The sequence below is a fragment of the Elephantulus edwardii genome, unplaced genomic scaffold, assembly GCF_000299155.1.
Source record: "Elephantulus edwardii isolate Elephantulus edwardi_28Jun2011 unplaced genomic scaffold, EleEdw1.0 scaffold00066, whole genome shotgun sequence".
NCBI classification, from domain to species: domain Eukaryota; kingdom Metazoa; phylum Chordata; class Mammalia; order Macroscelidea; family Macroscelididae; genus Elephantulus; species Elephantulus edwardii.
In genome coordinates this window covers 9665194-9688508 of record NW_006399816.1, presented here as the reverse complement: position 1 = coordinate 9688508, position 23315 = coordinate 9665194, and the positions used below count along the sequence as shown (strand labels likewise).

The following is a 23315-nucleotide window of genomic DNA, read 5'->3' as shown; positions in this document are numbered from 1 at the left end:
TATCCTCTTCCAAGGATTGGCTCCTCCTGACAACATACCCAACGTATGTGAGATGTCTATGGGGCACCATAATTGCATTTCCTTCAAGGCATTGTTCTCCATGGGATATTCAGTAGTCATCTCTAGTTGATTGAAGAACATCTGTTTTTCTATCATCTTTATTCGTTGTTCAACTTGCGAATGTTGAAAATACCATAACTGGGATCAGGCATATCTTAGTCTTTAAACTGACATCCTTGATATTTAATACTCTGAAAAGGTCCTTGACAGTAGATTTCCCACTGGGGAAATGATTTCATGACTGTTGCTACTATATGTTTCAATTATAGATCTAAGTAAAATGAAAATCATTAACAACTTTAATATTTTCTTCACCTTTCATAATGTCTGTCGGTGAGGATTTTTGTTTGTTTTCTTGATGCTGAGATACAGTCTTGTGTTTATTCAAGATGGCTGTGACTTTTACTTTACCATGTGAATGAATAAGAATATGCAAAAAGGGCGTATTATTAGTCCATCCACAAAGGGATTGGCTAGTCTCATCATGAAATTGAGTGATATAGTGGTAGAGAAGACCTACCCTGCCAGCAGAGAAGAAGAAGAATGTTAATACATCTTTTGACACAGAAACTCTTGCTCCAGCTATATACCTGCAGCAGCCATAGCCAAACTGTAGGACTAACGTGTCGAAGTTAACTTTAGGATTGCTACCTACCATGAACAGAACCAAAGCTAAGAGCCTTTGACAGAGTTTGTTGGACACCTGGGGGTAGGAGTAAAGCTATTGGCAGGACTGAGAACATTGTAACACTGGTTTTAAGTCACAAGGCTCAAGGAGGACATTTCAAAAGCTGTCCTGACTGAATTTTGCTGTTAATCTGGATTACAATCTTTTAACTTCCCCAGGATGATTCTTTGTGGTCTGTGAGCTATCACATTGGAATTTGGACCTAGGAAAACAGTAAGGTTGATGTTGAAATGCGGAGGAAGATGTAAGGGGGCATGGTAGGGAATATGTCTAACTTAATGGGAATTGATTTTTGTGGTTTTGATGCTGTTGACGGGAACATTTCCCCTTTGTGAAGTCAGTCAAGGTCAGATACAGCTGTCCCCATGTGGCCTTTGCTCTTTTTTTTACATATTCATGTTGAAGTCTGTAGTCTTTGATCTTCTGCAACAAGTGCTTCAAGTCTTCTTCACTTTGAGCAAGCAAGGTTTTCTCATCTCTGTAATTCAGGTGGTTGTTGTGTCTTCCTCCTGTCTTGATGCCAGCTTCTTCATGTACTCTAGCTTCTCCAGTGATTTGTTCAGCACACAGATTGAATAGGTAAGGAGAACGGATACATCTCTAATGATACTTTTCTTGATTTAAAACCATGCAGTGTTACCTTGTTTATTTCTGACAACCTCTTACTGCTTTCTGTGTTTTAAGTTTCACTTGAGGCACAATTAAGTGTTCTGGGATTCCCATACTTTTTGATGTTACTAGTAATTTCTTAAGATTCACATAGTCCACTGTGTTTGCAATCAATGAAACACAAGTAAACATTTTTCTTATAATTTCTGCTTTCAGCCAAGTTCTGTCAGAATAGCCATATCCCTCTTCACGGTCTCTTCTGATTCCAACTTAAATTTTTAGTAGCTCCATATTGATGTATTACTTTTCAGCCATTTTGAAAATTATCTTCACTAAGATTTTACTTGCTGTACTACTAATGATAGTGTCTAATAATTTCCAGTCTTTTGGGTCACTTTTTTAAAAAAATGGGAACAGTTACAGATCTGGTTTTTTTTGTATTATTATTAAATTTTATTAGTTTTAATGAACATTTACAGAGATTTTGGGTTCCCATTCAGTTACAGACCTATTTTAATTGGTTATTCCAAATTTCTTGCCACAGGCTGATAAACACCTACAGGGTGCATGTTGTTAAAATACCTCTGTTTATATTCCCTCATTTACTGGGTCCATAGTTTTTGTCATTTCCTTCAGTGCAGCTTGGAGTTCTTTCTTCAGTAATAATGGTTCTTGATCATCTGCTACCTCCTGTAAGCCAGTTCTTTTTGCTTTAGTGTCTCTGTGTATTCCTTCCATTTTCTTTTCATGCTTCCTGCTGTATTGAAGACTGTCCATAAGATCATTTTGTATTATAACTCGAGGCTTGAATTTGTTCTTCCAGCACAATACCCATCAATGTTCTTCTGTTGTCCATATAGTTTTTTAAAGTCCCATATTAGAAAAGTGAATGACCAATCCTGCTTCTGGAAGCTCCACTGAAACCTGTCTACCATGGGTGACCTTGTTTTTACTCTGAATACCAGTGGCATAGTAACAGCATCATAGTAACAGACAAGCAACTACAGTATGACTAAACTGAACAGCTAGAGGTGGAAATCCCAATTAGAAAGTCATAAATAAAAGGAAATGGAGCAAGAATATCTTTCCATTCATGGCTCAGAATTTAATCAGGAGTCCATAAATTTGCAGAAAAAAAGATAAATTGCTACTGTAGAGTTAATTCTGATAATGGTAATCCAGTACACAAGAACAGAGTGTTGCTCAATCCTGTGTCATTATTATGTTTAAAATAATAGTATTGGAGAGTATTCTTTTGTGATCTAAAAATAAGGCATATTACTAGAGCTTTCAGTGAAGTCTTAGTCTAGAAAGTCTGTGGAATCCTTACCTCAATGAGTAACCTTTGTGTTTTAAGTACTAGTGATATCTTTCAAAGCAACATGCAAGCCACTATGGTATGACATACTTATGTAAGTTTTTTAAAACAAAACAAGAAATTGCACTTTAGAAATCAAAATATGTAGAAATGAAAACACGGGGGGGAAATGCAAGCTTAAAATATTTTTTTTATATGTTTACATTTTAAGAAAATCCAGTCAAGTCATTCTTCACTTGATAAATGTTGCATATATGTAAGAAACCAAATTTTCTTGCACAGAATAAATTTCTAAGACTATCTTTCTAATAAATCAATTTTACACACCACACACACACACACACACACACACACACACACACACACACACTCTGCAGCCTTAAATATGGATTGAGGCTCACTAAAGACAAAGATTCTCACCACTGAGAATTGGCAGCATCAGGATGAATGGTGAAGATTGTTAACAGCTTTAGTTTGCTTGGCTCCACAGTCAACCCTCTTGGCACCAGTAGCTAGGAAATTAAAAGATGTATTGTGAGGGGAAAGTCTGGTGTTAGAGACTTCTCCAGCGTACTGAAGAGCAGTGGTGTCTCTCTGGAGACTAAGGTGTACCTGATACAGGCCATGGTCTTTGTCATTACTTGCTATGTGTCAGAAAGCTGGACAATGAGTAGGGATGATAGAAGGAGAATTGATGCCTTTGAGATGTGGTGCTGAAGAAGAGTATTGACTATACCATGGATACTGGGAGAACAAACAGGTTCATCCTGGAGAGGGTGAAACCAGGCTGCTCATTGGAGGCAAGGATTCTAAAGCTTCGTCTGACATACTTTGGACATGCTGCAAGGAGGGACCAGTCCTTGTAGAGGACCATGATAATTGGGAGGGTAGAGAGACAGTTCAGGAGAGGAAGACCTTCTCTGAGGTGGATTGATTCAGTGACTGGATTAATAATGGGGGTGGGTGTGTCGGAGACAGTGAGATTGGCACAGGATAGAGCAGGGTTTAGGGTTGTTGTACATAGGGTCCATAGAGTCAGAGGCAATTCGACGGCACATAACAATAACAACAATAAATATATATATAACTATAAAATTAGAAAATGAACAAAAACAGACATTCCTCTAGGTCGTATAGCCCTGGTGTACAAGTTGCTATACAACAGTCACTTGTGGTTGCTATGAGGCTGAACACTGTGACACTGATATGTCAAATGCGTTAATGGCTGGTTATGCAATGTGGACAGAGAGTGGGGTGGAGCTCCCCGATTAAAACAAGCCTGGAAGGAGAAGTGGCATCCACTTCGGTAATAGCTTGCCTCCGGAAACCCTATGAACCTGGAGAGAGGATGAAAGGCTCCCAAGTGTCGAGGACTCTCCTTCATAGCGTTGTTATGAGTTGCCTGCTACTCGATGGCACTTAACAACAACCACAACAACAACATAAAATAAATAAATTTATTATAAATATATTTATAACAATATAAATATGCATGCAGTAGTGTGGTAGGAAAAACTCTCTTTAAATATTTAACAGAATTCAGATTGTTACTGGAAGCCCTATTTACTGAAATATATAATACCAAAGAAACCTTCAGGTCTTTTGACTTTAACTTAGCAAGTTATCTTTAAACAGCTGTTCAGCAAAATAAAAAAAAGTTTGCCTTAAAAGTAGCCAGTCCTTGGAAAAAGACATACTTGGAAAGATGAAGAGTCATCGAAAGATAGGAAGACTCTCAAAAAGATACCTTGACACAGTGAGTGTAATAAACAGTAGGCTTAAGTGTTTCAGCGATGATGAGAATGATGCAGGAAAGGGCAAGGTTTGAAACTTGATCATAGGGTTACTATGAGGCATAGTTGGCAACATTTAACAATAATAGAGTTACCCATAAGAAATCATTTTGACCTTGGATAACTCTGAAGTACAGATCAGAATTTTAAGGAGCAGAGAAACTAAATTAACAGTGGTAAACCAATATGGACAGAGATAGTAAGAAGAGAGACATAATGCGAAGTATGTAAGTTTCATCAGTGTGAAATACATGTCTAAAAATTGTTAGTTTTGACTATTTTCACACACATGTAAACACTTTTAAGTAAATTAAGTACCTATAGACTGACCTTGAAAAGTGTGGAACCACATCAGAATCAATAGAAAAATTAACATGCGGAACAGAAAATTTAATACTCCAGCTGTGTATATGTGTATACATGTGCATAGTTGAAAGTGTACTTGTATGATTTGTTTGTACATTAGAAGATTATTACATTGGAAGCTATTAAAAGCTTAGGTAATATTGCTTCTGGATAGAGGAAGTAGAGATCAAGGATTAGGATGAGGGACTTAGTTTTCAATGTAAACTCAGTACTATTTAAATACTGTTTCTACGTTAACTTACAAATGAGTCTGTAGACTGGACAGGCAACATTGACAGGGGAAAGAAACAAAATTCATGGTCAGACATAATTCTGGAAGATATTTTTACATTCTTTTGTATATACTGTAAGTAAAGTCATACAGATAGCTCCATATAGTTAAAATTGCAACCCTGAAGGAATAATTTACTCTGAAAGGAATGAATTTCTGTTCCTTGGTCCTCAGGACTACAGTTGTGAGGGACATCAAGGTCATTAGGCATAATAGCCTACAAAAACACTGCCTTCAATGTATTTTTTTTTCAATGTATTTTTTTAAAGTAGCAACTGAGGTCTTAAGAGCTTACAACCAACCATCTAAAGTATCACCCATTTCTGAGAGAAAGAAGGAAGAAAAGCAAAAGTAGATGGAAACATAAGGGCTAGTGAATCCTGCACAGCTCAATTTCCACAGCTCTGAAACCAAAAGAGCGAGCTGGTGCCTGGCTGCTACTGCTTACCACTTTAAAGGAGATCACAGTAGAAGATCATAGATTAAATGGAAACAAACTATGGAACAGAATTCAAAAGCATAGAAATAACTGTGATGGAAACTCCCAAGACTAGTCTTTACTCACACTTTGAACCTGAAACAAAACTCACCCCTGTGGTTCTCTACTTTAGCCAAACAATAGGAAAGTTACAAGATGAGTGGTAACACTGAAGAGGTCTTCACTTGTTGAAATAATCAACTGCTAAGGAAAGCTGAACAGTGACTAGAGATGATAGAAGGAGAATTGATGCCTTGAGCTGTGGTGCTGGAGAAAATATTGAGTATACTATGGACTGCTAGCAAAAATAAGCAGGTTTGTCCTGGAGAGGATGAAATCAGGCTGTTCCTTGGAGGCAAGGATTCTGAAGTTTTGTCTGATATACTTTGGGTATATTGCCAAGAAGGACCAGTCCTTTGAGAAGGAACATCATGCTTAGGAGGGTGGAGGGACAGTGCAAGAGAGGAAGACCTCAGTGAGATGAATTGACTCAGTGTCTGGGATAATAGGATTAGATGTGCCAGACAGTAAGATTGGCTCAAGATAGAATTGAGTTCAGAACTATTGTACATAGGGTCGCTATGAATTGCAGGTGGCTTGACAGCACGTAACACCAAGGTTAGCTAGAGAAGCCAAAGCAAAGCATTACAGCGTAATGTGCAAATAAGTGGAGTCAGAATAAAAAGGGAAAAATTTGCTCAGCATTTCTTATGTCAGAAGAACTAAAAAAAACCCCAAAATCTTGAATGATCCAGGAATGATTGAAAAAGATGGAAGGAATACACAGATTAACTACACCAAAAAGAACTAGTGAACACTTAAAGGAACACTTGGGAAGATAGCAAGAATATCGTTCATGAACAATGCAAAAAGTCATTACTAAGAAGGAAGAAGAGGAAAAGACCTAGTGGATGTCAGAAGAGACTCTGGATGTTGCTCTGGAGGACTGAGAAGCCAAAGCAAAGGGAAGAAACCAAGAAGTTAAGAAGCTGAATAGATTTCAGAGGGCTGCTCAGGAACACAAGGCAAAATATTATGATGAAATGTGAAAAGAGCTGGAGTCAGAAAATCAAAAGGGCCGAGTTTGCTCAGCATTTCTTAAGCTGAAAGAAGTAAAGAAATTCAAGCCACGAATTGTAATGCTTAAGGATGCTATGGGCAGGATATTGAATGATTCAAGAAGCATTAGGAGCAGATGGAAGGCATATACAGAGTCATTGTACCAAAAAGAATTGACTGACCCAGAAGAATTTGAAGAAACAGCATATGAGCAAGAGGCAGTGGACATGAAGGAGGAAGTTCAGGCTGCTATGAAGGAGTTGGCAAAACTTAAAGCACCAGGAATTAATGGAATGCCAATTGATTGAGCAAACAGATGGTGCCCTTCTTGTGCTCACCAGGGACAACTACTTGACCAACAGATTGGAAGAGATCCATATTTATTCCCATTCCAAAAAAAAAGTGACCTGACAGAGTGTGGATATTATCCTACAATATCACTAGCACACACTAGCAAAATCCTGCTGAAGATTATCCAGAAAATACTTGAACAGTACATTGATAGGCTGAGTTTAGAAGAGGTCATGGCAATACATACATTATTTCCAATGTCAGATGGATCTTGGCAGAAAGTACCAGAATGTCTCTCTGTGTTTCATTGACTATGCAAAGGCATTTGAGTGTGGAGGGTCATAATATATTGTGTCTAACCTTGAGAAAAATGGAAATCTCAGAATACTTGATTATCTTTATGCAAAACCTATACTTGGACCAAGAAGCAGTTCTCAGAACAGAGCAAGGAAGCGCACTGCATGGTTCAAAATCAAGAAAGGAGTACGTCAGGAATGCATCGTGTTCCCATACCTTTTAAATCTGTATGCAGAACAGATCATTCGGGAAGCAGGGCATTATGAGGAGGAGTGTGGCATCAAGGTTGGAGGGAGACTTATTAACAAGCTACGATATGCAGATAATACAACCTTGCATGCTGAAACTGAAGAAGACCTAAAGCACTTGCTGCAAAAGGTCAAGGACTGTAGTCTTCAATATGGATTGAAGCTCAACATCAAGAAGACAAAGATTCTCACCACTGGACCACTTATCAGCACCATAATAGATGGAGAAGAGATTGACGTTGTTAGCTATTATATAGCTTGCTTGGATCCACAGTCAACACACTTAATATCAGCAGTCAGGAAATCAAAAGATAAATTGCATTGGGAAAATCTTTCATGGGCCTCTCCAGAGTGCTTAAGAGCAATGATGTCAGTCTAGATACAAAGGTGCACCTAATCCAGGCCATGGTTTTCTCAATTACCTGTTATGTTTCGTAAAGTTGGACAGTGACTAAGAATGACAGAAGAATAGATGCCTTTGATTTGTGGTGCTGGAGAGGATTCTTGAACATACTATGGACTGCCACAAAAACAAATAGGTCTGTCTTGGAGAGGGTGAAACCAAGTCTCTCCTTGGAGGCTAGGATTTTGAAGCTCCTTATCACTTACTTTTGGCATATGGCCAAGAGAGAGCAGTCCTTGGAGAAGGATATCATGCTCAGAAGGGTGCACGGACAGCACAGGAGAGATGATGATTGATAAAGTAACTGGGGCAGTGGGGGTTGATGTGGCGGCATTAGTGAGACTGGCTCAGGAGCAGCTGTATGTAGGGTTGTTAAGCATCGCAGACAACTCAGTATCATTCTATGACAGGTTTGGAAGCAGGAATTTCCTAAACAACACTCCTCCAGAAACTGTGAACTTTGTTTGATAAATGTGAAGAGTTTTAGAGCAGTTTCAGGCCTTTTGTTCATAGGGTTGCTATGAGTCATGCTTGACTCAACACCACCACCATTACCCAAAGAATTGGGTGCATTCCTAGTCTAATGACTCTCTTGGATTTCTAAGGTTTTAAATCTTTACAGGAGGAAATTATCCACATTGTCTGGAGGTGTAATTGGTGCATTTGAGCCACTACCCTTTTTGTTAACATCCACATTACACATTATACTAAAAGAGTTTTTATACTCAGATCAGCAGTGTGTAGAGAATGAATTTCTGCACATCCTCACCAGTGTTTATAATTTGTTTTTAATGTAGAACTCCCTAGTGCATGTGAAAAGGGCCCTTGTGGCATAGTGACAAAGTACTCACCTGCGAACTAAAAGGTCATCAGTTCAAATGCACCATACACTCCATAGAAGAAAGATATGACAGTGCACCTGCATAAAGAGGACAGCCTTGGGAACCCTGTGAGACTTTTACCCTTCATGGTCACTGTGAGTCAGAATCTGCTGAGCAGTGCGTTTGGTTTACGGGGTATGAAAGTTTGGTACAGACAATATACACTGTCAGACAAAGGACTGACATTCACATCCATAAAAATGATGAAAAAATTTCTTGGTGCAGGATTAACTCAGTGACTCTTGGCTTCCCCCCACCCCCTTGTTCTTTAATGGATGTGGAAGAGTGATTTCATTGTAGTTTAATTTTCTTGGAGAATAATGGTACTGAACCTCTTTTTCATGTGTTTATTGATACATGGCATATATTTAACATAAACTTAGTTTTGTTACATCCTTTTCCTAAAAATGACAGATATACACAGTGCATTTATTTTATTGTTTTGTATTCAATATCTGGATTTCACCACCTAGAAGTTAATTTTTGAAACCTAACTGTTGTCAAATTGTCTATTTTAGTCCCTTTAAGAAGTGTGTACCTAATGGACACATTTTCAAAACTTTAGTCAGACTATTTAGTGAATTTTTGGATAATGTTATTGTTAAAAGTTTTTACCTTATTTTTGTTGCAGTATTTCACTGGTCTTGAATGTGGCCATAAGTTCTGCATGCAGTGCTGGAGTGAATATTTAACTACCAAAATAATGGAGGAAGGCATGGGACAGGTACCGAGACTAATTTATTTTACATTTTTTGTGTGAATTTTCTACAGTGTTTAGACACTTGTATAGATATAAACAGGACAGTCTTTTAGATTATTAATTCCATGGGAACTCCTTTCTAACTACAATTAATGGCAGAGTTGGTTTATTCCCACACCCTCTTCTGTTGACAGTGTGACAGTCCAGTTACTGATTTTACCAGGGTAATTTTGTCAGTGGAATCTATGCTTGAATATATTGGCCTAAATTTCTTGAGGAGTTTTTGCCTTTTGTTTTAACAGTAGGTCAAAAAACCTATTATTCAGATCACAGTTCTAGTTAAGATACTTGCTACACACACATACATATATACTTTCTTTTAATAGAAAAAAAAGAATGTATGTTAAATCCTCAGAATCTAGCATAGTGTGTGGTGATGATGATAACTGGGATTTGGTAAATACATATTGAATGAAGATGTAGTTTGAACTTGAATAAATCTTTTTCAGACGATTTCATGTCCTGCTCATGGTTGTGATATCTTGGTGGATGACAATACAGTTATGTAAGTATTTTTGATAAATTCTCCATGTTGAATGTTAGTTATTTGGTTAAACTAAGTGAATTTTATCTCCACAGCCCTAAGTATGTGAAACTTAAAATATTTCATTGTGCTTTTCAATGGGATATTGTGCCATCATTCAGAAATAATGAGTTCATGGTTTGAATCCACCAGATGCTCTGCCGGAGAAGGAGGAGCAATATCCTCCTGTACCAGTCAGATCTGATTTGACGGTACACACACACAAAATAAAAAAAAAAAAAAGAAATAATGAGTTCATAAAATTCTACACAACACAGATAGTCCCAGAACAAATTGAAGTGGGTGACATAAGTCAGTCATAAAAAGATAATTATGGATAAGATCACTTTTATAAAAAGCTAAGGAAGGATTTACATGCAGAATCAGTCTTGGAAAGATAGGAGGAGGAAGTGGGAAGAGAGGGAGAGGTTTGTGAAAATTAGTAAATAGCTGAGTGAAAGGAAAAGTGGTAAACAATTGATTATACTTCAATTAATTATATAAATTACCCTTAATATCATAAAAAATTTCTGAGAACAACCATGAGATATCATCTCACCCCAGTAAGAACAGCAAAATTTAATCGAACAGCATACATCAAATGCTGGCAAGGTTGTAGAGAAACTTGAACCCTTGTTTCACTGTTGGTGGGAGTGTAATATGGTACAACCTCTATGGAAGGCTGTATGGCGCTTACTCAGAAAGTTGCAAATAGAAATACCATTTGACCCAGCAGTTCCACTACTGGGAATTTACCCTAAAGAAACCATAATCGTCACCCAAGCAGATATATGCACACCTATGTTTATTGCAGCTTTGTTCGCAATAGCAAAGATCTAGAAACAACCCAAGTGCCCATCAACAAAAGAATGGATAAAGAATCTCTGGTATATTCGCACAATGAAATACTATGCTGCATTGAAAAACAAGGAACTTATGATATACAAAATGGGTGAGCCTGGAGGACATTATGAGTGGAATATCTCAGTCACAAAAGGACAAATATTGCATAGGGCCCTGGTGTGTTGTTTTTTTTTTATTTTTTAATTTTCTTAATTTTAATGAACATTTACAGAGATTTTGTATTTCCATTCATTCATTGTTGCACTTTTCTCCCTGCCCAGCCCTCCCCCTGAGTTCACTCCTCTCTTTGAAAAGTAAAAGAAAAATATTTTCATTGGTATACAATCCCCCCGCACCGCACACCAACCTCCGCTGTCCACCGCCCAGAGTACACTCCACTATGCAACCTTAATTCTGGACTCTTGTGATAACCATAATACCCTATCATATATCGCTTTTAAATTGTTCTCTCCCTCAATCTGTTTTCAGTATACGTAATTTATCCAGTTTTTCTCAGTCTTACCCCAACCCTGATGTCAGTTCTATTCTACAACAGTGGCACCATGCAGTATTTGTCTTTTTTGTGACTGAGATATTTCACTCAGCATAATGTCCTCCAGGTTAACCCATTTTGAATAATACTGCATGAGTTCCTTGTTGTTCAATGCAGTGAGTATTCCATTGTGTGAATATACCACAGCTTCTCTAGCCATTCATTTGTTGATGGGCATTTGGGTTGTTTCCAACTCCTTGCTATTGTGAACAAAGCCGCGATAAACATGGGCGTGCATATATCTGCTTGGATGTCAATAGGGCCACTGTTTTAAAACGGGACTGACATTGGGGTTTAGGGAAGCCAGAGAAGGATGGATGGATGAATGATGTATACTACATTGAAACAGACAAGGGAGATAACTGTTTAAAAGGGATTTATAATTGGGTATTATTATCATGACAGGAGTCCAGAATGAAGGCTTCACAGTGGAGTGGATTTGTGGGGAGGGATTACATAACAATGAAAGAGTTTTACTTTTCAAGGAGAAGAGTGAATTGGGCGAGGGGTTGGGCAGGGGGGAAAAGCAGAACAATGTTGTTGTTGTTGTTGTTGTTGTTATGTGCCCTCAAGTTGCTTGCAACTCATAACGACCCTATGTACAACATACATAAACTCTGCTCTGTCCTGTCCAACACAACCATCCAGATTACCCCAGTCACTGAATCAATCCACCTCATAGAGGGCCTTCCCCTCTTGCGCTGTCCCTCCACCCTCCCAAGCATAATGTCCCTCTTTAAGGACCTGTCCCTCCTTACAGCATGTCCAAAGTATGTCAGACGAAGCCTCAGAATCCGTGCCTCCAAGAAGCCGCCTGGTTTAACCCTCTCCTGGATGAACCTGTTTGTTTTCTTAGCAGTCCATGGTACATTCAGTACTCTTCTCCAGCACCACAGCTCAAAGGTATCAATTCTCCTTCTGTCCTCCCTAGTAATTGTCCAACTCTCTGATGCATAACAAGTGATTGCAAAGACCGGGGCCTGTATCAGATGCACCTTAGTCTCCAGAGAGACACCATTGCTCTTAAGTACTTTGGAGAGGTCCCTAACAGCAGACTTTCCCATTGCACCAACACGTCTTTTAATTTCCTAGCTACTGTTGCCAAGTCTTGACTGTGGAGCCAAGCAAACTGTGAACAATCTCAGTCTCTTCACCATTCATCCTGATGCTGCCAATTGCCAATCTTTGTCTTTTTGACATTGAGCCTCAATCTGTATTGGAGGTTGCAGTCCTTGACTCTCTGCAGCAAGTGCTTTAGGTCCTCCTCAGTTTCAGCAAGCAGGGTTGTGTCATCTGCATAACGCAGATTGTTGCTAGATCTTCCACCAGTCCTGACCCCACATTTCTCCTCATAGAGCCCAGCGTCCCAGATAGTCTCCATTTTCACCCCTATTTTTTCTTTCTCAAGAGTTACCAGGACTGCTTTATAAGTCATGGATTACACGTTACTATCGTAAACTCATCTTCTGTTAAATGTCACCTGATTTGAAATCACTCTTCATAGTTCTCTCATTTATAAGAATAAGATATTATCCCTTTTAGTGGCAAAATGCATCTTACTCTGTGTCTAGCATGGAAAAGTAATTTTATTTGTCATTTTACATCTTCCTTTTCACTGGAATAATTTTCTTATGTGTTATAGTGTTTGTTAGCAGCATGCCTTTATCAGGTTGTTGTTAGGTGTTTTCAAATTAACTATGAATAATACCAACCAAGGGAACAAGATACCTGCACTTTGCCCTATTCTGAGCCGTCCTCACAGTCTCTGGTCCTGCCTGACAACATGCCAAAATATGTAAGAAGTTGCACTATTTTTTGCCTCTAAGGAGCAGCCTGATTGCAATTTCTTGAAGATATATTTGTTCTTTGTGCAGTCCATAGCTTATTCAGTGCTCTTCTTTACTGCAGTTCAAAGACTTCCATTCTTCTGTGCTGTTTGCCCATTTTGGTGTTGTTAGGTGTCCTCATGTTGAGTACAACTCCTAGCAACCCTGTGAGCAATAGATGTGAACTCTGCCATATCTTAGACCATCGTCATCATCATCTCTTACATTCTTGAGCCGATTTCTTGGAGAATGTGCAATCTGAGTGCTCCTTGGAGACATACTTTGAATATGTTGCTGTAGTCACTGTCAGCCTATCTCATTAAGATTCTTCATCTCTTTATCGACTTCCCACCTTTCATAGCATGATGTCCTTTTCTGGAAAAATGCCAAAATTATAAGATGAAGCTTGGCCATCCTTACTTACCACCTTCTCCAAATCATAACTGTTCCTTTGGCAGTCATTTTGACACATAACAGGTAATTGAAAGACACACTTTGGTCTTCAACTGTGCTTAAGTACTTCTGAGAAGTCCCTGGCAGCAGATTGCCTCATAGTAATACATCTTTTGATTTCTTGACTATTGATACCAAGCGTGCTGATTGTGGATCCACGTAAGATGAAATTGTTAACAGTTTCAGTCTTTTGTCCTTAAGATGCTATCAGCCCAGTGGTAAGGATTTTTCTTTCCTTAGTGTTAAGATGTAATCCATATTGAAGGCTGTAGTTGTTGATCAAATGTTTGATTGGATCATGTCATGGTTTGATCATATCATGCTTTGCTACTGAGAAATGGACAATGAAGAAAATGACAGAAGAATTACTAATACTTTTGAGTTGTGGTGTTGGAGAATATCCCATGGACTGACAGAAGAATAAAAAGCTATGTCTTGGAGACAGTGCAGCCTGAATGCTCCTTGGAGGCAAACTTTGAGCATGTTGCTGGGCATGGCTCTTCTTTGGAGAGGAACATCATGCTTGGGAAGGTGGAGCGATGATGGCAAAGGAGAGGAAGACCCTCAACCAGGTGAATTGTTAATGACTGCAGTAATAGCCTTGAGTGTGTCAGATTGAGGATAGCACTGGAAAAGATAGGGTTTAGATCTATTTTTCGAAGAGTAGCTGCGGGTTGTACTTAACCTCACAGCACCTAACACTAGTCTTTGATCTTTTTTAGCAAATATTTCAGTTCCTACTCACTTTCTATCATTCAGATATATGCACCAACAACCAGAGCCAAGGAAGAGGAAATAGAAGATTTTTACCAACTTTTGCAGTCGAAGATCGATGAACACACAATCAGGATGCATTGATAATAATGGGTGACTGGAATGCAAAAGTTGGGAATAGGGAAGAAGAATCAGTAGTTGGAAAACATGGAATCGGTGACAGAAATGGAGCTGGAGAGAGAATGATTGAATTTTGAACAATCAATAACTTATTCATTGCGAATACATTTTTTTAAGAGACAAACGTAGGTTATATAGATGGATTTCACCTGATGGTATGTATAGGAATCAGATCGATTACATCTTCGGAAAGAACTGCCGGAGAAGCTCAATATCAGCTGTGAAAACTAGGCCAGGAGCTGATTGTGGAACAGATCACCAACTACTCATATCCAAGTTCAAGCTGACGCTGAGGAAAATGAAACTGAATCCACAGGAGCCAAAATATGACTTTGATTTCATCCCACCTGAATTTCAGAATCATCTCAGGAACAGGTTTGAGGCCTTGAACACTAATGAGCAAAGACCAGATGAGTTGTGGGAGGATATCAAGGGTATCATCCAGGAAGAGTGCAAACGGTCATTGCAAAGACAGAAGAGGAAGAAAAGACCAAAATGGATGTCAGAAGAGACTCTGAAAATTGCACTGGAGTGCAGAGAAGCCAAAGCAGAAGAAAGAATTCAAGATACTGAAGAGTTGAATAGAAGATTTCAAAAGGCAGCACAGGATGGCAAAGTAAAATATTACAATGAAATGCGCAAGGAGTTGGAGTCAGAAAATCAAAAGGGCCGAACTTATTTAGCATTTCTTAAGCTGAAGGAACTGAAGAACAAATTCAAACCTCGAGTTGCTGTAATCAAGGATGCTTTCGGCAGAATATTAAATGATCCAGGAAGTATTAAAAGAAGATGGAAAGAATATACTGAGTCACTGTATCAAAAGGAATTGGCAGACACAGAAGAATTTAATGCAAACAACATATGAGCAAGAGCCTATGGTGATTAAAAAATAAGGCCCCAGGAATAGATGGTATACCAATTGACATATTTCAGCTAACAGATGCTGCCCTGGATGTGCTTACCACGTTGTGCCAAGAAATCTGGAGAACAACCACTTAGCCAAGTGACTGGAAGAGATCCCCTCCCAAAGAAGGGTGACCCAACAGAGTGTGGAAACTGTAGAACAATATCACACGCAAGCAAGATTCTACTGAAGATTATCCAAAAACGACTGGAACAACACATCAGCAGAGAACTGCCAGAAGTCCAGACTAGGTTTAGAAGGGGTCGTGGTACTAGGGATATTGTAGCTAATGTTAGATGAATCTTAGCTGAAAGCAGGGAATACCAGAGGAATGTATATCTGTGTTTCATTGACTGTGCAAAGGCGTTTGACTGTGTGGACCATTACAAACTGTGGCTGACTCTTGAGAAGAATGGGAATCCCAGAACACTTGATCGTGCTAATGAGAAACCTATACTTGGACCAAGAGGCAGTCGTCAGAACAGAGCAAGGAAACACTGCCTGGTTCAAAATTGGGAAAGGCGTACGCCAGGGATGTGTCCTGTCTCCATACCTTTTCAACCTGTATGCAGAACGGATTATCTGGGACTAAGGAGGGTAGAAGGAGAATTGATGCCTTTGAGCTCTGGTGCTGGAGAAGAGTATTGAGGGTACCATGGACTGCTAGGAGAACTAACAGGTTTGTCCTGGAGAGGGTTAAGTGGGGCTGTTCCTTGGAGTCAAGGATTCTGGGGCTCCGTCCAACATACTTTGGACGTGTAAGGAGGGACTGGTCCTTAGAGAAGGACATCATGCTTGGGAAGGCCCTCTGTGAGATGGATTGATTCAGTGACTGGGGTAATCTGGATGGTTGTGTCGGAGACAGTGCAATTTGCACAGGACAGAGCTGAGTTTATGTCTATTGTCCATATATGGTCGCTATGAATCACAAGCTACTTGACAACACATAAGAACAATGACAACTCACTTTCTACAAGCCACACTGTGTCATGTGCATAATGCAGGTTGTTGATGGATTCTTCTTCTGATCCTGATGCCACATAGAGTCCAACTTCTCAAATCATTTGGTAAGATACAGAATGAATAGGTATGAAGAATTGGTGCAACCTTAATGCACTTCTTTCCTGATTTTAAACCCTGAAGTGTTCTCTTGCTCTGTTTGAACAATTCCTTTGGTCTAGGTATAAGTTTCGTGTGAACATGGTTAAATGTTCTTGGATCCTTATCCTTCTTAATGTTAGCCATGATTTGTTATGATCCACACAGCCAGATACCTTTGCATAGTCAATAACTTCAAATAGATGTTCTGGTATTCTCTACTTTCAGCCAAGATCCAGCTGATACTGGGAATGATATGTCCGGTGTCACAATCTCTTCTAAATACAGTTTGGTCATCTGTTTTCTGTCTCTGTAGAATTGCCTGTTCTGACATTTCATATAAATATTTTCATATACTAAAAATGTCAGCAACTGTTGTGGCAGGTACTCGCACAGTCTGGAGCCTCCTGATATGACAGCTTATGGCCCTGGTCCACCCAGGTCTCCAGTTTAGCCTTCACCCCATGAGTACTGCTGTATGAGATGAGGCCCCAGACCACAGCTATGTGTCTGCGGGTGACATCTACCCACAAGCACATGCGGCACATGCAACTAAACCGGCCTGAGAAGAGAAATGCCATGAATAGGGCATTCTGAAGTGAGATGGTAGAGTGCTTCAACAAGATAGCACAGGACTCTGAATGTTGTGCAGTGGTCATCTCTGGGGCTGAGAAAATGTCCTCTTCAGGAATAGACCTTACAGACATGGCTTCAGATCTCCTGCAGCCCTAGGGAGATGATGTGGCCCACAGGAGAGGTTACATAAGCAGCTTTATCACCAAATACCAGGAGACTTTCAGTGTCCTTGAGAAATGCCCCAAGCCTGTGATTTCAGCTGTTCATGGGGGCTGTATTGGTTCAGGTGTGGACCTCATCACTCATAATCTGTGATACCTGGACTACAGCCAGAAAGGATGCCTGACATCGATCTGACAGCTGATGTGGGAAGTCTGCAGCGACTGTCCCATATCATTGGGAACCAGAGCCTGGTCAGTGAGCTGGCCCACACCTTCTGCAAGATGGCTGATTAGGCCCTGAGTAGTGGCGTGATCAGGCATCCTCTTCCTGATTCCCTTGCATCCACAGCTGGATGTTCCAGACAAGGAGGCCATGTTGGACATAGTCTTGGCTTTAGCAGCCGAAATTGCCAGCAAGAGTCCTTTAGCAGTGCAGAGCATGAAGGTCAACTTGATCTATAACCGAGACCATCCAGTGCCCGAGAGCATTAAGTTTGTGAGCAACTGAACATGAGCATGCTGCAGACCAATGACATCATGAAATGTGTCCAGGCCATGATGGAGAAGATGGAAGTGAAAACTGTCACCATTTCCAGGCTCTGAGATCCCACACCTACCAACTCTGAATCTGACTGTGTCCCACCCCATGCCTACTAACTTGTAGCTTTACAAACATGAATTTCCTTAAAGGCCTTATTTTTGGCCCAGTAATGATAAAGGGGGGGGAAAAATTCACATACTCGGTGGCCTTTTGTGACTGGCTATTTTCACATAGCATAATGCTTTTAAGGTTCTTCGTTGTTGTAGCTAATTCTACAATGTCATTAAATTTTATAGCTAATCCATCATTTTCTTAACATAGCATATTTTATTTACTCATTTATCTGTTGATGGGGAAATTGACAGTCTATTTTAGGGCTATTATGCATATGTTGTTAAAGGCATTTTGTCCAAGTTTTCTGAGCATATGCTCTCATTTCTCTTGGCTGTGTATTTAGGAAAGAAATTGTTGAATCATGTACTTTTACAATTATCGTTTTGAGGAACTGCTACATGGTTGCACCCATTTTATATGACCACCAACAATGTGTTTTCCTATTTTACCCATGTCCTATATAAAAAATTTGTATTGTCTTTCTTAAAAAAAAATAAATCCATTAATCTTAATGGGTATGATGTGGAGTCTTATAATTGAGCTTGTTTTCTTGTCCTTATTGACCATATGTAAAGTTGTGCTTTTTTTTTAATAATTTTTTTTTAAATTCATTGTTGCACATTTTCCTCCCTTCCTCTCCCTACCCCTTCCTCCAGTCCACTTTGCATTGCACCTCTTGTTTCGAATTGTTCTTATACATACAATGTCTAATTTCTTGCAGATAATTCTTCCCCTCATCTGTTTCAGTGTATTGTTAATTATCCACTCTTTTTCCTTTTCTCCTCCAGTCCCTCATGTCAGTCCTATTTTGTAATAGCTGTGTTATGAGATATTTGTCCTTTTGTCGCGAGTATATTTTTCTCAGCATAATGTAAACTAGGTTCCCCCAAGTTGTGTAATGTTTTAGGAGTCCATTGTTTTTCAGTGCTACATGAATCTCCTTTGTCTGAATGAGCCATAATTTTTCCTATCTACTTGCTTATTGATGGGCACTTAAATTGCTTCTTTATCTTTGCTATTGTTGGGTTTTTTTATTAAATTTTATTAATTTTTATGAACATACAGAGATTTTGGGTTTTTATTCATTCATTGTTGCACTATATCTTTGCTATTGTAAAGAAAGCAGCAGTAAATATGGTCATACATATATCTGCATGAGACACAGCTTATAAAGCTTCTTTAGAGAAATGCCTATGTGAACCCTGTGCCATTTAAAAAACAGTTCTTTGTGACTTTTTTTAGATTTTTAAAGATTATTTTTTGTATTCTGGTTACTGGACCCTTCACAGACTTAGAAATATTTTATTCCTTTCTTGATTGTCTTCTTTCTTGATGGTGAAGCTTTTTAATAATAATTACTATTTTTACTATTACTATTATTATTTCATTGTTGCACATTTTCCTCCCCTGGTTGAAACACGTATATTTTTAATTTTCGTCAAGTTCAGTAGATCTTTTTATTTGTGCTTTGGGTGTTATATCTAAAACATCACAAAGATTTATTCCTGTGCTTTCTTGTAAAAATCTTGTAGGTTTAGTTCAGATCTATATTTTTCATCTGTTGTAAGTCAGTTCATGGCCAGTGTGATGCTTGCCTTTTTTTGATACTTAGTCTGAAGAATAAAGTACCTTTCCTTCCCTTCTCTGCTACTGACTGACCTTCCTTCTTTTGTGTCACTGTGAGTTGGAATTGACTCTAATGGGTTTGGACCTTTGTTTTCAGTCCTAGTGAATCTTGCACTAGAATGACAAGTTAAAGCAAAGGGAAAAAGTCAAGGAGCTGAACAGAGATGTCAGAGGGCAGTATGGGAAGATAGAGCAAAGTTTTATCCTGAAATGTGCAAAGAACTAGAGTCCGAAAATCAAAAGGGCTGAACTTCTTCGGCATTGCTTAAGCTGAAAGAACTGAAGAACAAATACAAGCCTCAAGTTGTAAATACTTAAAAGATTCTTTGGGCAGAATATTAAATGAACCAGGAAACATTAAAAGAAGGTGGAAGGAGTATACAGAGTCACTGTACCAAAAATAATTGACTGACACAGAATAAATTAATGAGAAGATGATCAGGAACCTGTGATGATGAAGGAGGAAGCTCAAGCTGTTTTGAAGGAACTGGCAAAAACAAAGGCCAAGAAATTGACAGCATACTAATTGACGTATTTCAGCAAACAGACCCTGTCCTGCAGGCACTCATCAAATTTTGCCAAACATATTTCAATAAATAGATGCTGCCCTTCACACCCTGCCCTGGACTCACTCCCCAGCTTGTGTCAAAAAAGCTAGAGGACAGCCATCTGACCAACTTACTGGAGGAGACCCATATTTGTTCCCATTTCAAAAAATGATGTCCTGACAAAATGGAGAAATTATCAGACAATATCATTAATACCGCATACAAGCAAGATCCTACTGGAAATTATCTAAATACTACTGGAACAGCACATCAACAGAGAACTGTCAGATGTGCAGGCTGGATTTAGAAGAGGCTGTGGTACTAGGAATATTACACCTAATGTTAGATGGATCTTGGCAGAAAGCAGAGAGTACCAGAGGAATGTCCTGTCTGTATTTTATTGACTATCCAAAGGCATTTGACAGTGTAGTTCACAACAAAGTGAGGCTATCTCTGAGAAGAATGGGAATCTCAGAACACTTGATTGTGATTATGTGAAACCCGTACTTGGACCAAAGACAGTTGTTAGAACAGAATAAGGAAACACTGCATGGTTCAAAATTGGGATTGATACACAACAGGGAAATGTCCTATTTCTATACCTTTTCAATCTATATGCAGAATAGATCATTCAGGAGGCTGGGATCAATGAGGAGAAATATGGCATCAGGATTGGAAGAAAACTCATCAATTGTCTGCCTTCTGCAGATGTTAAAACCTTGATTGCCAAAACTGAGGAGAATCTGAGACATTTGCTGTAGAAGGTCAAGGACTGCAGCCTTCAATATGGATTGAAGCTCAGTATCAAGAAAATGAAGATTCTCACCATTGGGCCGATTGGCAGCATCTTGATAGATGGTGAAGAGATTGAGGTTGTTAAGTTTCCGTTTGCTTAGCACCACAGTCAACAGTCTTAGCACCAGCAGCTGGGAAATCAAAAGACAGATTTCATTGGGACAGTCTGCTGTCAGGGAGCTCAACAGTGTACTGAAGAGCAACTATCTCAGAGTGGAGACTAAGGTACACCTTATCTATTTGCTATGCATCGTAAAGCTGGACTAAGGATGATGAAAAAAATTGCTGCCTTTCTGTCGTAGTGCTGGCGACGAATATTTAACATTCCATGGACTACTAGGATAACAAAGAGATACATCCTAGAGAGGGTGAAAACAGGTTGCTTCTTGGAGGCAAGGATTCTGAAGCTCTTTGAAATATTTTGGGCATGTTGCAAGGAAGGTCCAGACCTTGGAGAGGGACATCATCCTTGAGAGGGTGGAGAGACAGCACAAGAGAGACGGAATCTGGATGAGATGAGGTGAAGGGGGTGGATTTGTTGGAGATGAGGAGGTTGGCTTAGGGGATAGAGCAGGGTTCAGAGTAATACATAGGGTCGCTATGAGTTGCAAGTGACTCGATGGCGGTAACAACCAGAAATGAATCTAAAAGAGCTCTGGTGACCTTTTGGTAAGAAACTAAACTGCAATCTCAAAGTCATGCTGCAATCTCCTCCCATTCTTTTAACTGCCCCTGAAAACCCAAGGGATGGTGCTTTGGGTCAGTTCTGACTCAGTGGTTGCACAACAATAACAGTGAATCTAAGTAAGATTTTATATCTTCCTTAGTCATACCCACTGTGACAGAGTTGATTCCATCCCGGTGACCTTACAGAAGAGTAGAACTGCCCTGTTATATTTCCAAGGCTGTAAACTTTTTTTTTTCTACACTTGTTCTAGAGACTTGTTACAAGTGAGAATTAACTCCATGACAGTGTGTTTTGTTTTGAGGCTTAGCTAATACGGATACGTCATATAAATAGAAACATATATAGTATGTTCTAATTTCATCCCTGTTTTCATACTTCATTAATTTTTTTTTTGGCTGGATCACATTCCATTATGTGTCTGTTTCACTGTTTATTTGTCCATGTACCTTGAAGTAGTTTCCGTTTTTTTACTCATAATGAATAATGTTACTATAAGCATCTATTTGCAAGTTTTCATTTAAACACCTATTTTCAGTACTCTAGGGTATATACCCAGTACTCTTGGGAGTGAAATAAGTGGACCCTATGGTTAATTCTCTGTGTAACTTTATGAGGAATTTCCAAGTTTACTATTTTTATACCTCTATTTCGTAAGCCATACAGTGTGCTGGACACAGGAGGAATTTGCCCAGAGCTTGAATGCATCTCCACGGTTCAAAATATTAATACACTTGACTGCTAAATGAGGGTTGTCTCTGCACACAGGTTCTCCTGAATAAAATTCTGCTTATCTCCTGAAAAATCAGCCCATGGCAACCCTAAGAAAAACAGTTGTACTCTGATGCACATGGGTTCACATGAGTTGACATCAACTTTGATGGTGGTAGTCTTATTTGGTAGGAGTTAGGTAAATGGGGAAACATGTTAAACAAATATTTACACAGACAACTGTTTTGGTAAGTTTATGATAAATTCTTGAAGGAAATGTATAAAATCTTATTTAAAAACTGACTCCTTAGATCCAGCCAAATGTGCACAGTTGTCAGGTAAACCTCTTTGTTAACACTTAACAACATTGTTTAGCTGAGTGAAGTAAAAAAATAAAATATTTATTCATGGAATCCTGGTGGCTCTGTGGCCCAAGTGTTAGACTTCTAACCAAATGTTCAGTGGTTTGAAACCACCAACCACCCCACAGGAAAAGATGAGGCAGTCTGTTCCTGTGAAGGTTTCCCCAGAAACTCTAGGGAGTACCTCTGCCTTCAGGATTGCTCTGAGTTGAAACCAACTTAACAGCAATAGAATGGGTAAAAATTTATATTGATTACTTACTGTAATCTTAAGAACTCTATTTCTGTTACTCAGAGATTACTAAACTGAAGTATGATCACATAATTTGCACATTAATAAGGTGTGAGTTGTAAAGGCAGTATTCAAACACAGGCATTAATTTTGATAGTGACTTTCTTTTTTAATCCCTGTTTGCCACCATTTTCAAATGGCATACTCAGGGAATTATTTACCAGTAAATTAATGAAGGCTCAGATTCAAGGTTACTTGGAGGCAAGGATTCTGAAGCTTTGTCTGACATACTTTGGACATGTTGCAAGGAGGGACCAGTCCTTGGAGAAGGACATCATGCTTGGGAGG

The 23315-nt window shown here is 39.1% G+C and overlaps 1 protein-coding gene across 1 annotated transcript in view; it reads left to right on the top strand.

The window, feature by feature from the left end:
- ARIH1 (ariadne RBR E3 ubiquitin protein ligase 1) overlaps window positions 1-23315 on the top strand; it is a 120145-nt gene that overhangs the window by 75241 nt on the left and 21589 nt on the right. Inside the window, exons 4-5 of the mRNA XM_006888325.1 lie at window positions 9394-9486; window positions 9972-10027. Of these exons, the coding sequence (XP_006888387.1) occupies window positions 9394-9486; window positions 9972-10027 (149 nt within the window). The remainder of the gene's footprint in view (window positions 1-9393; window positions 9487-9971; window positions 10028-23315) is intronic.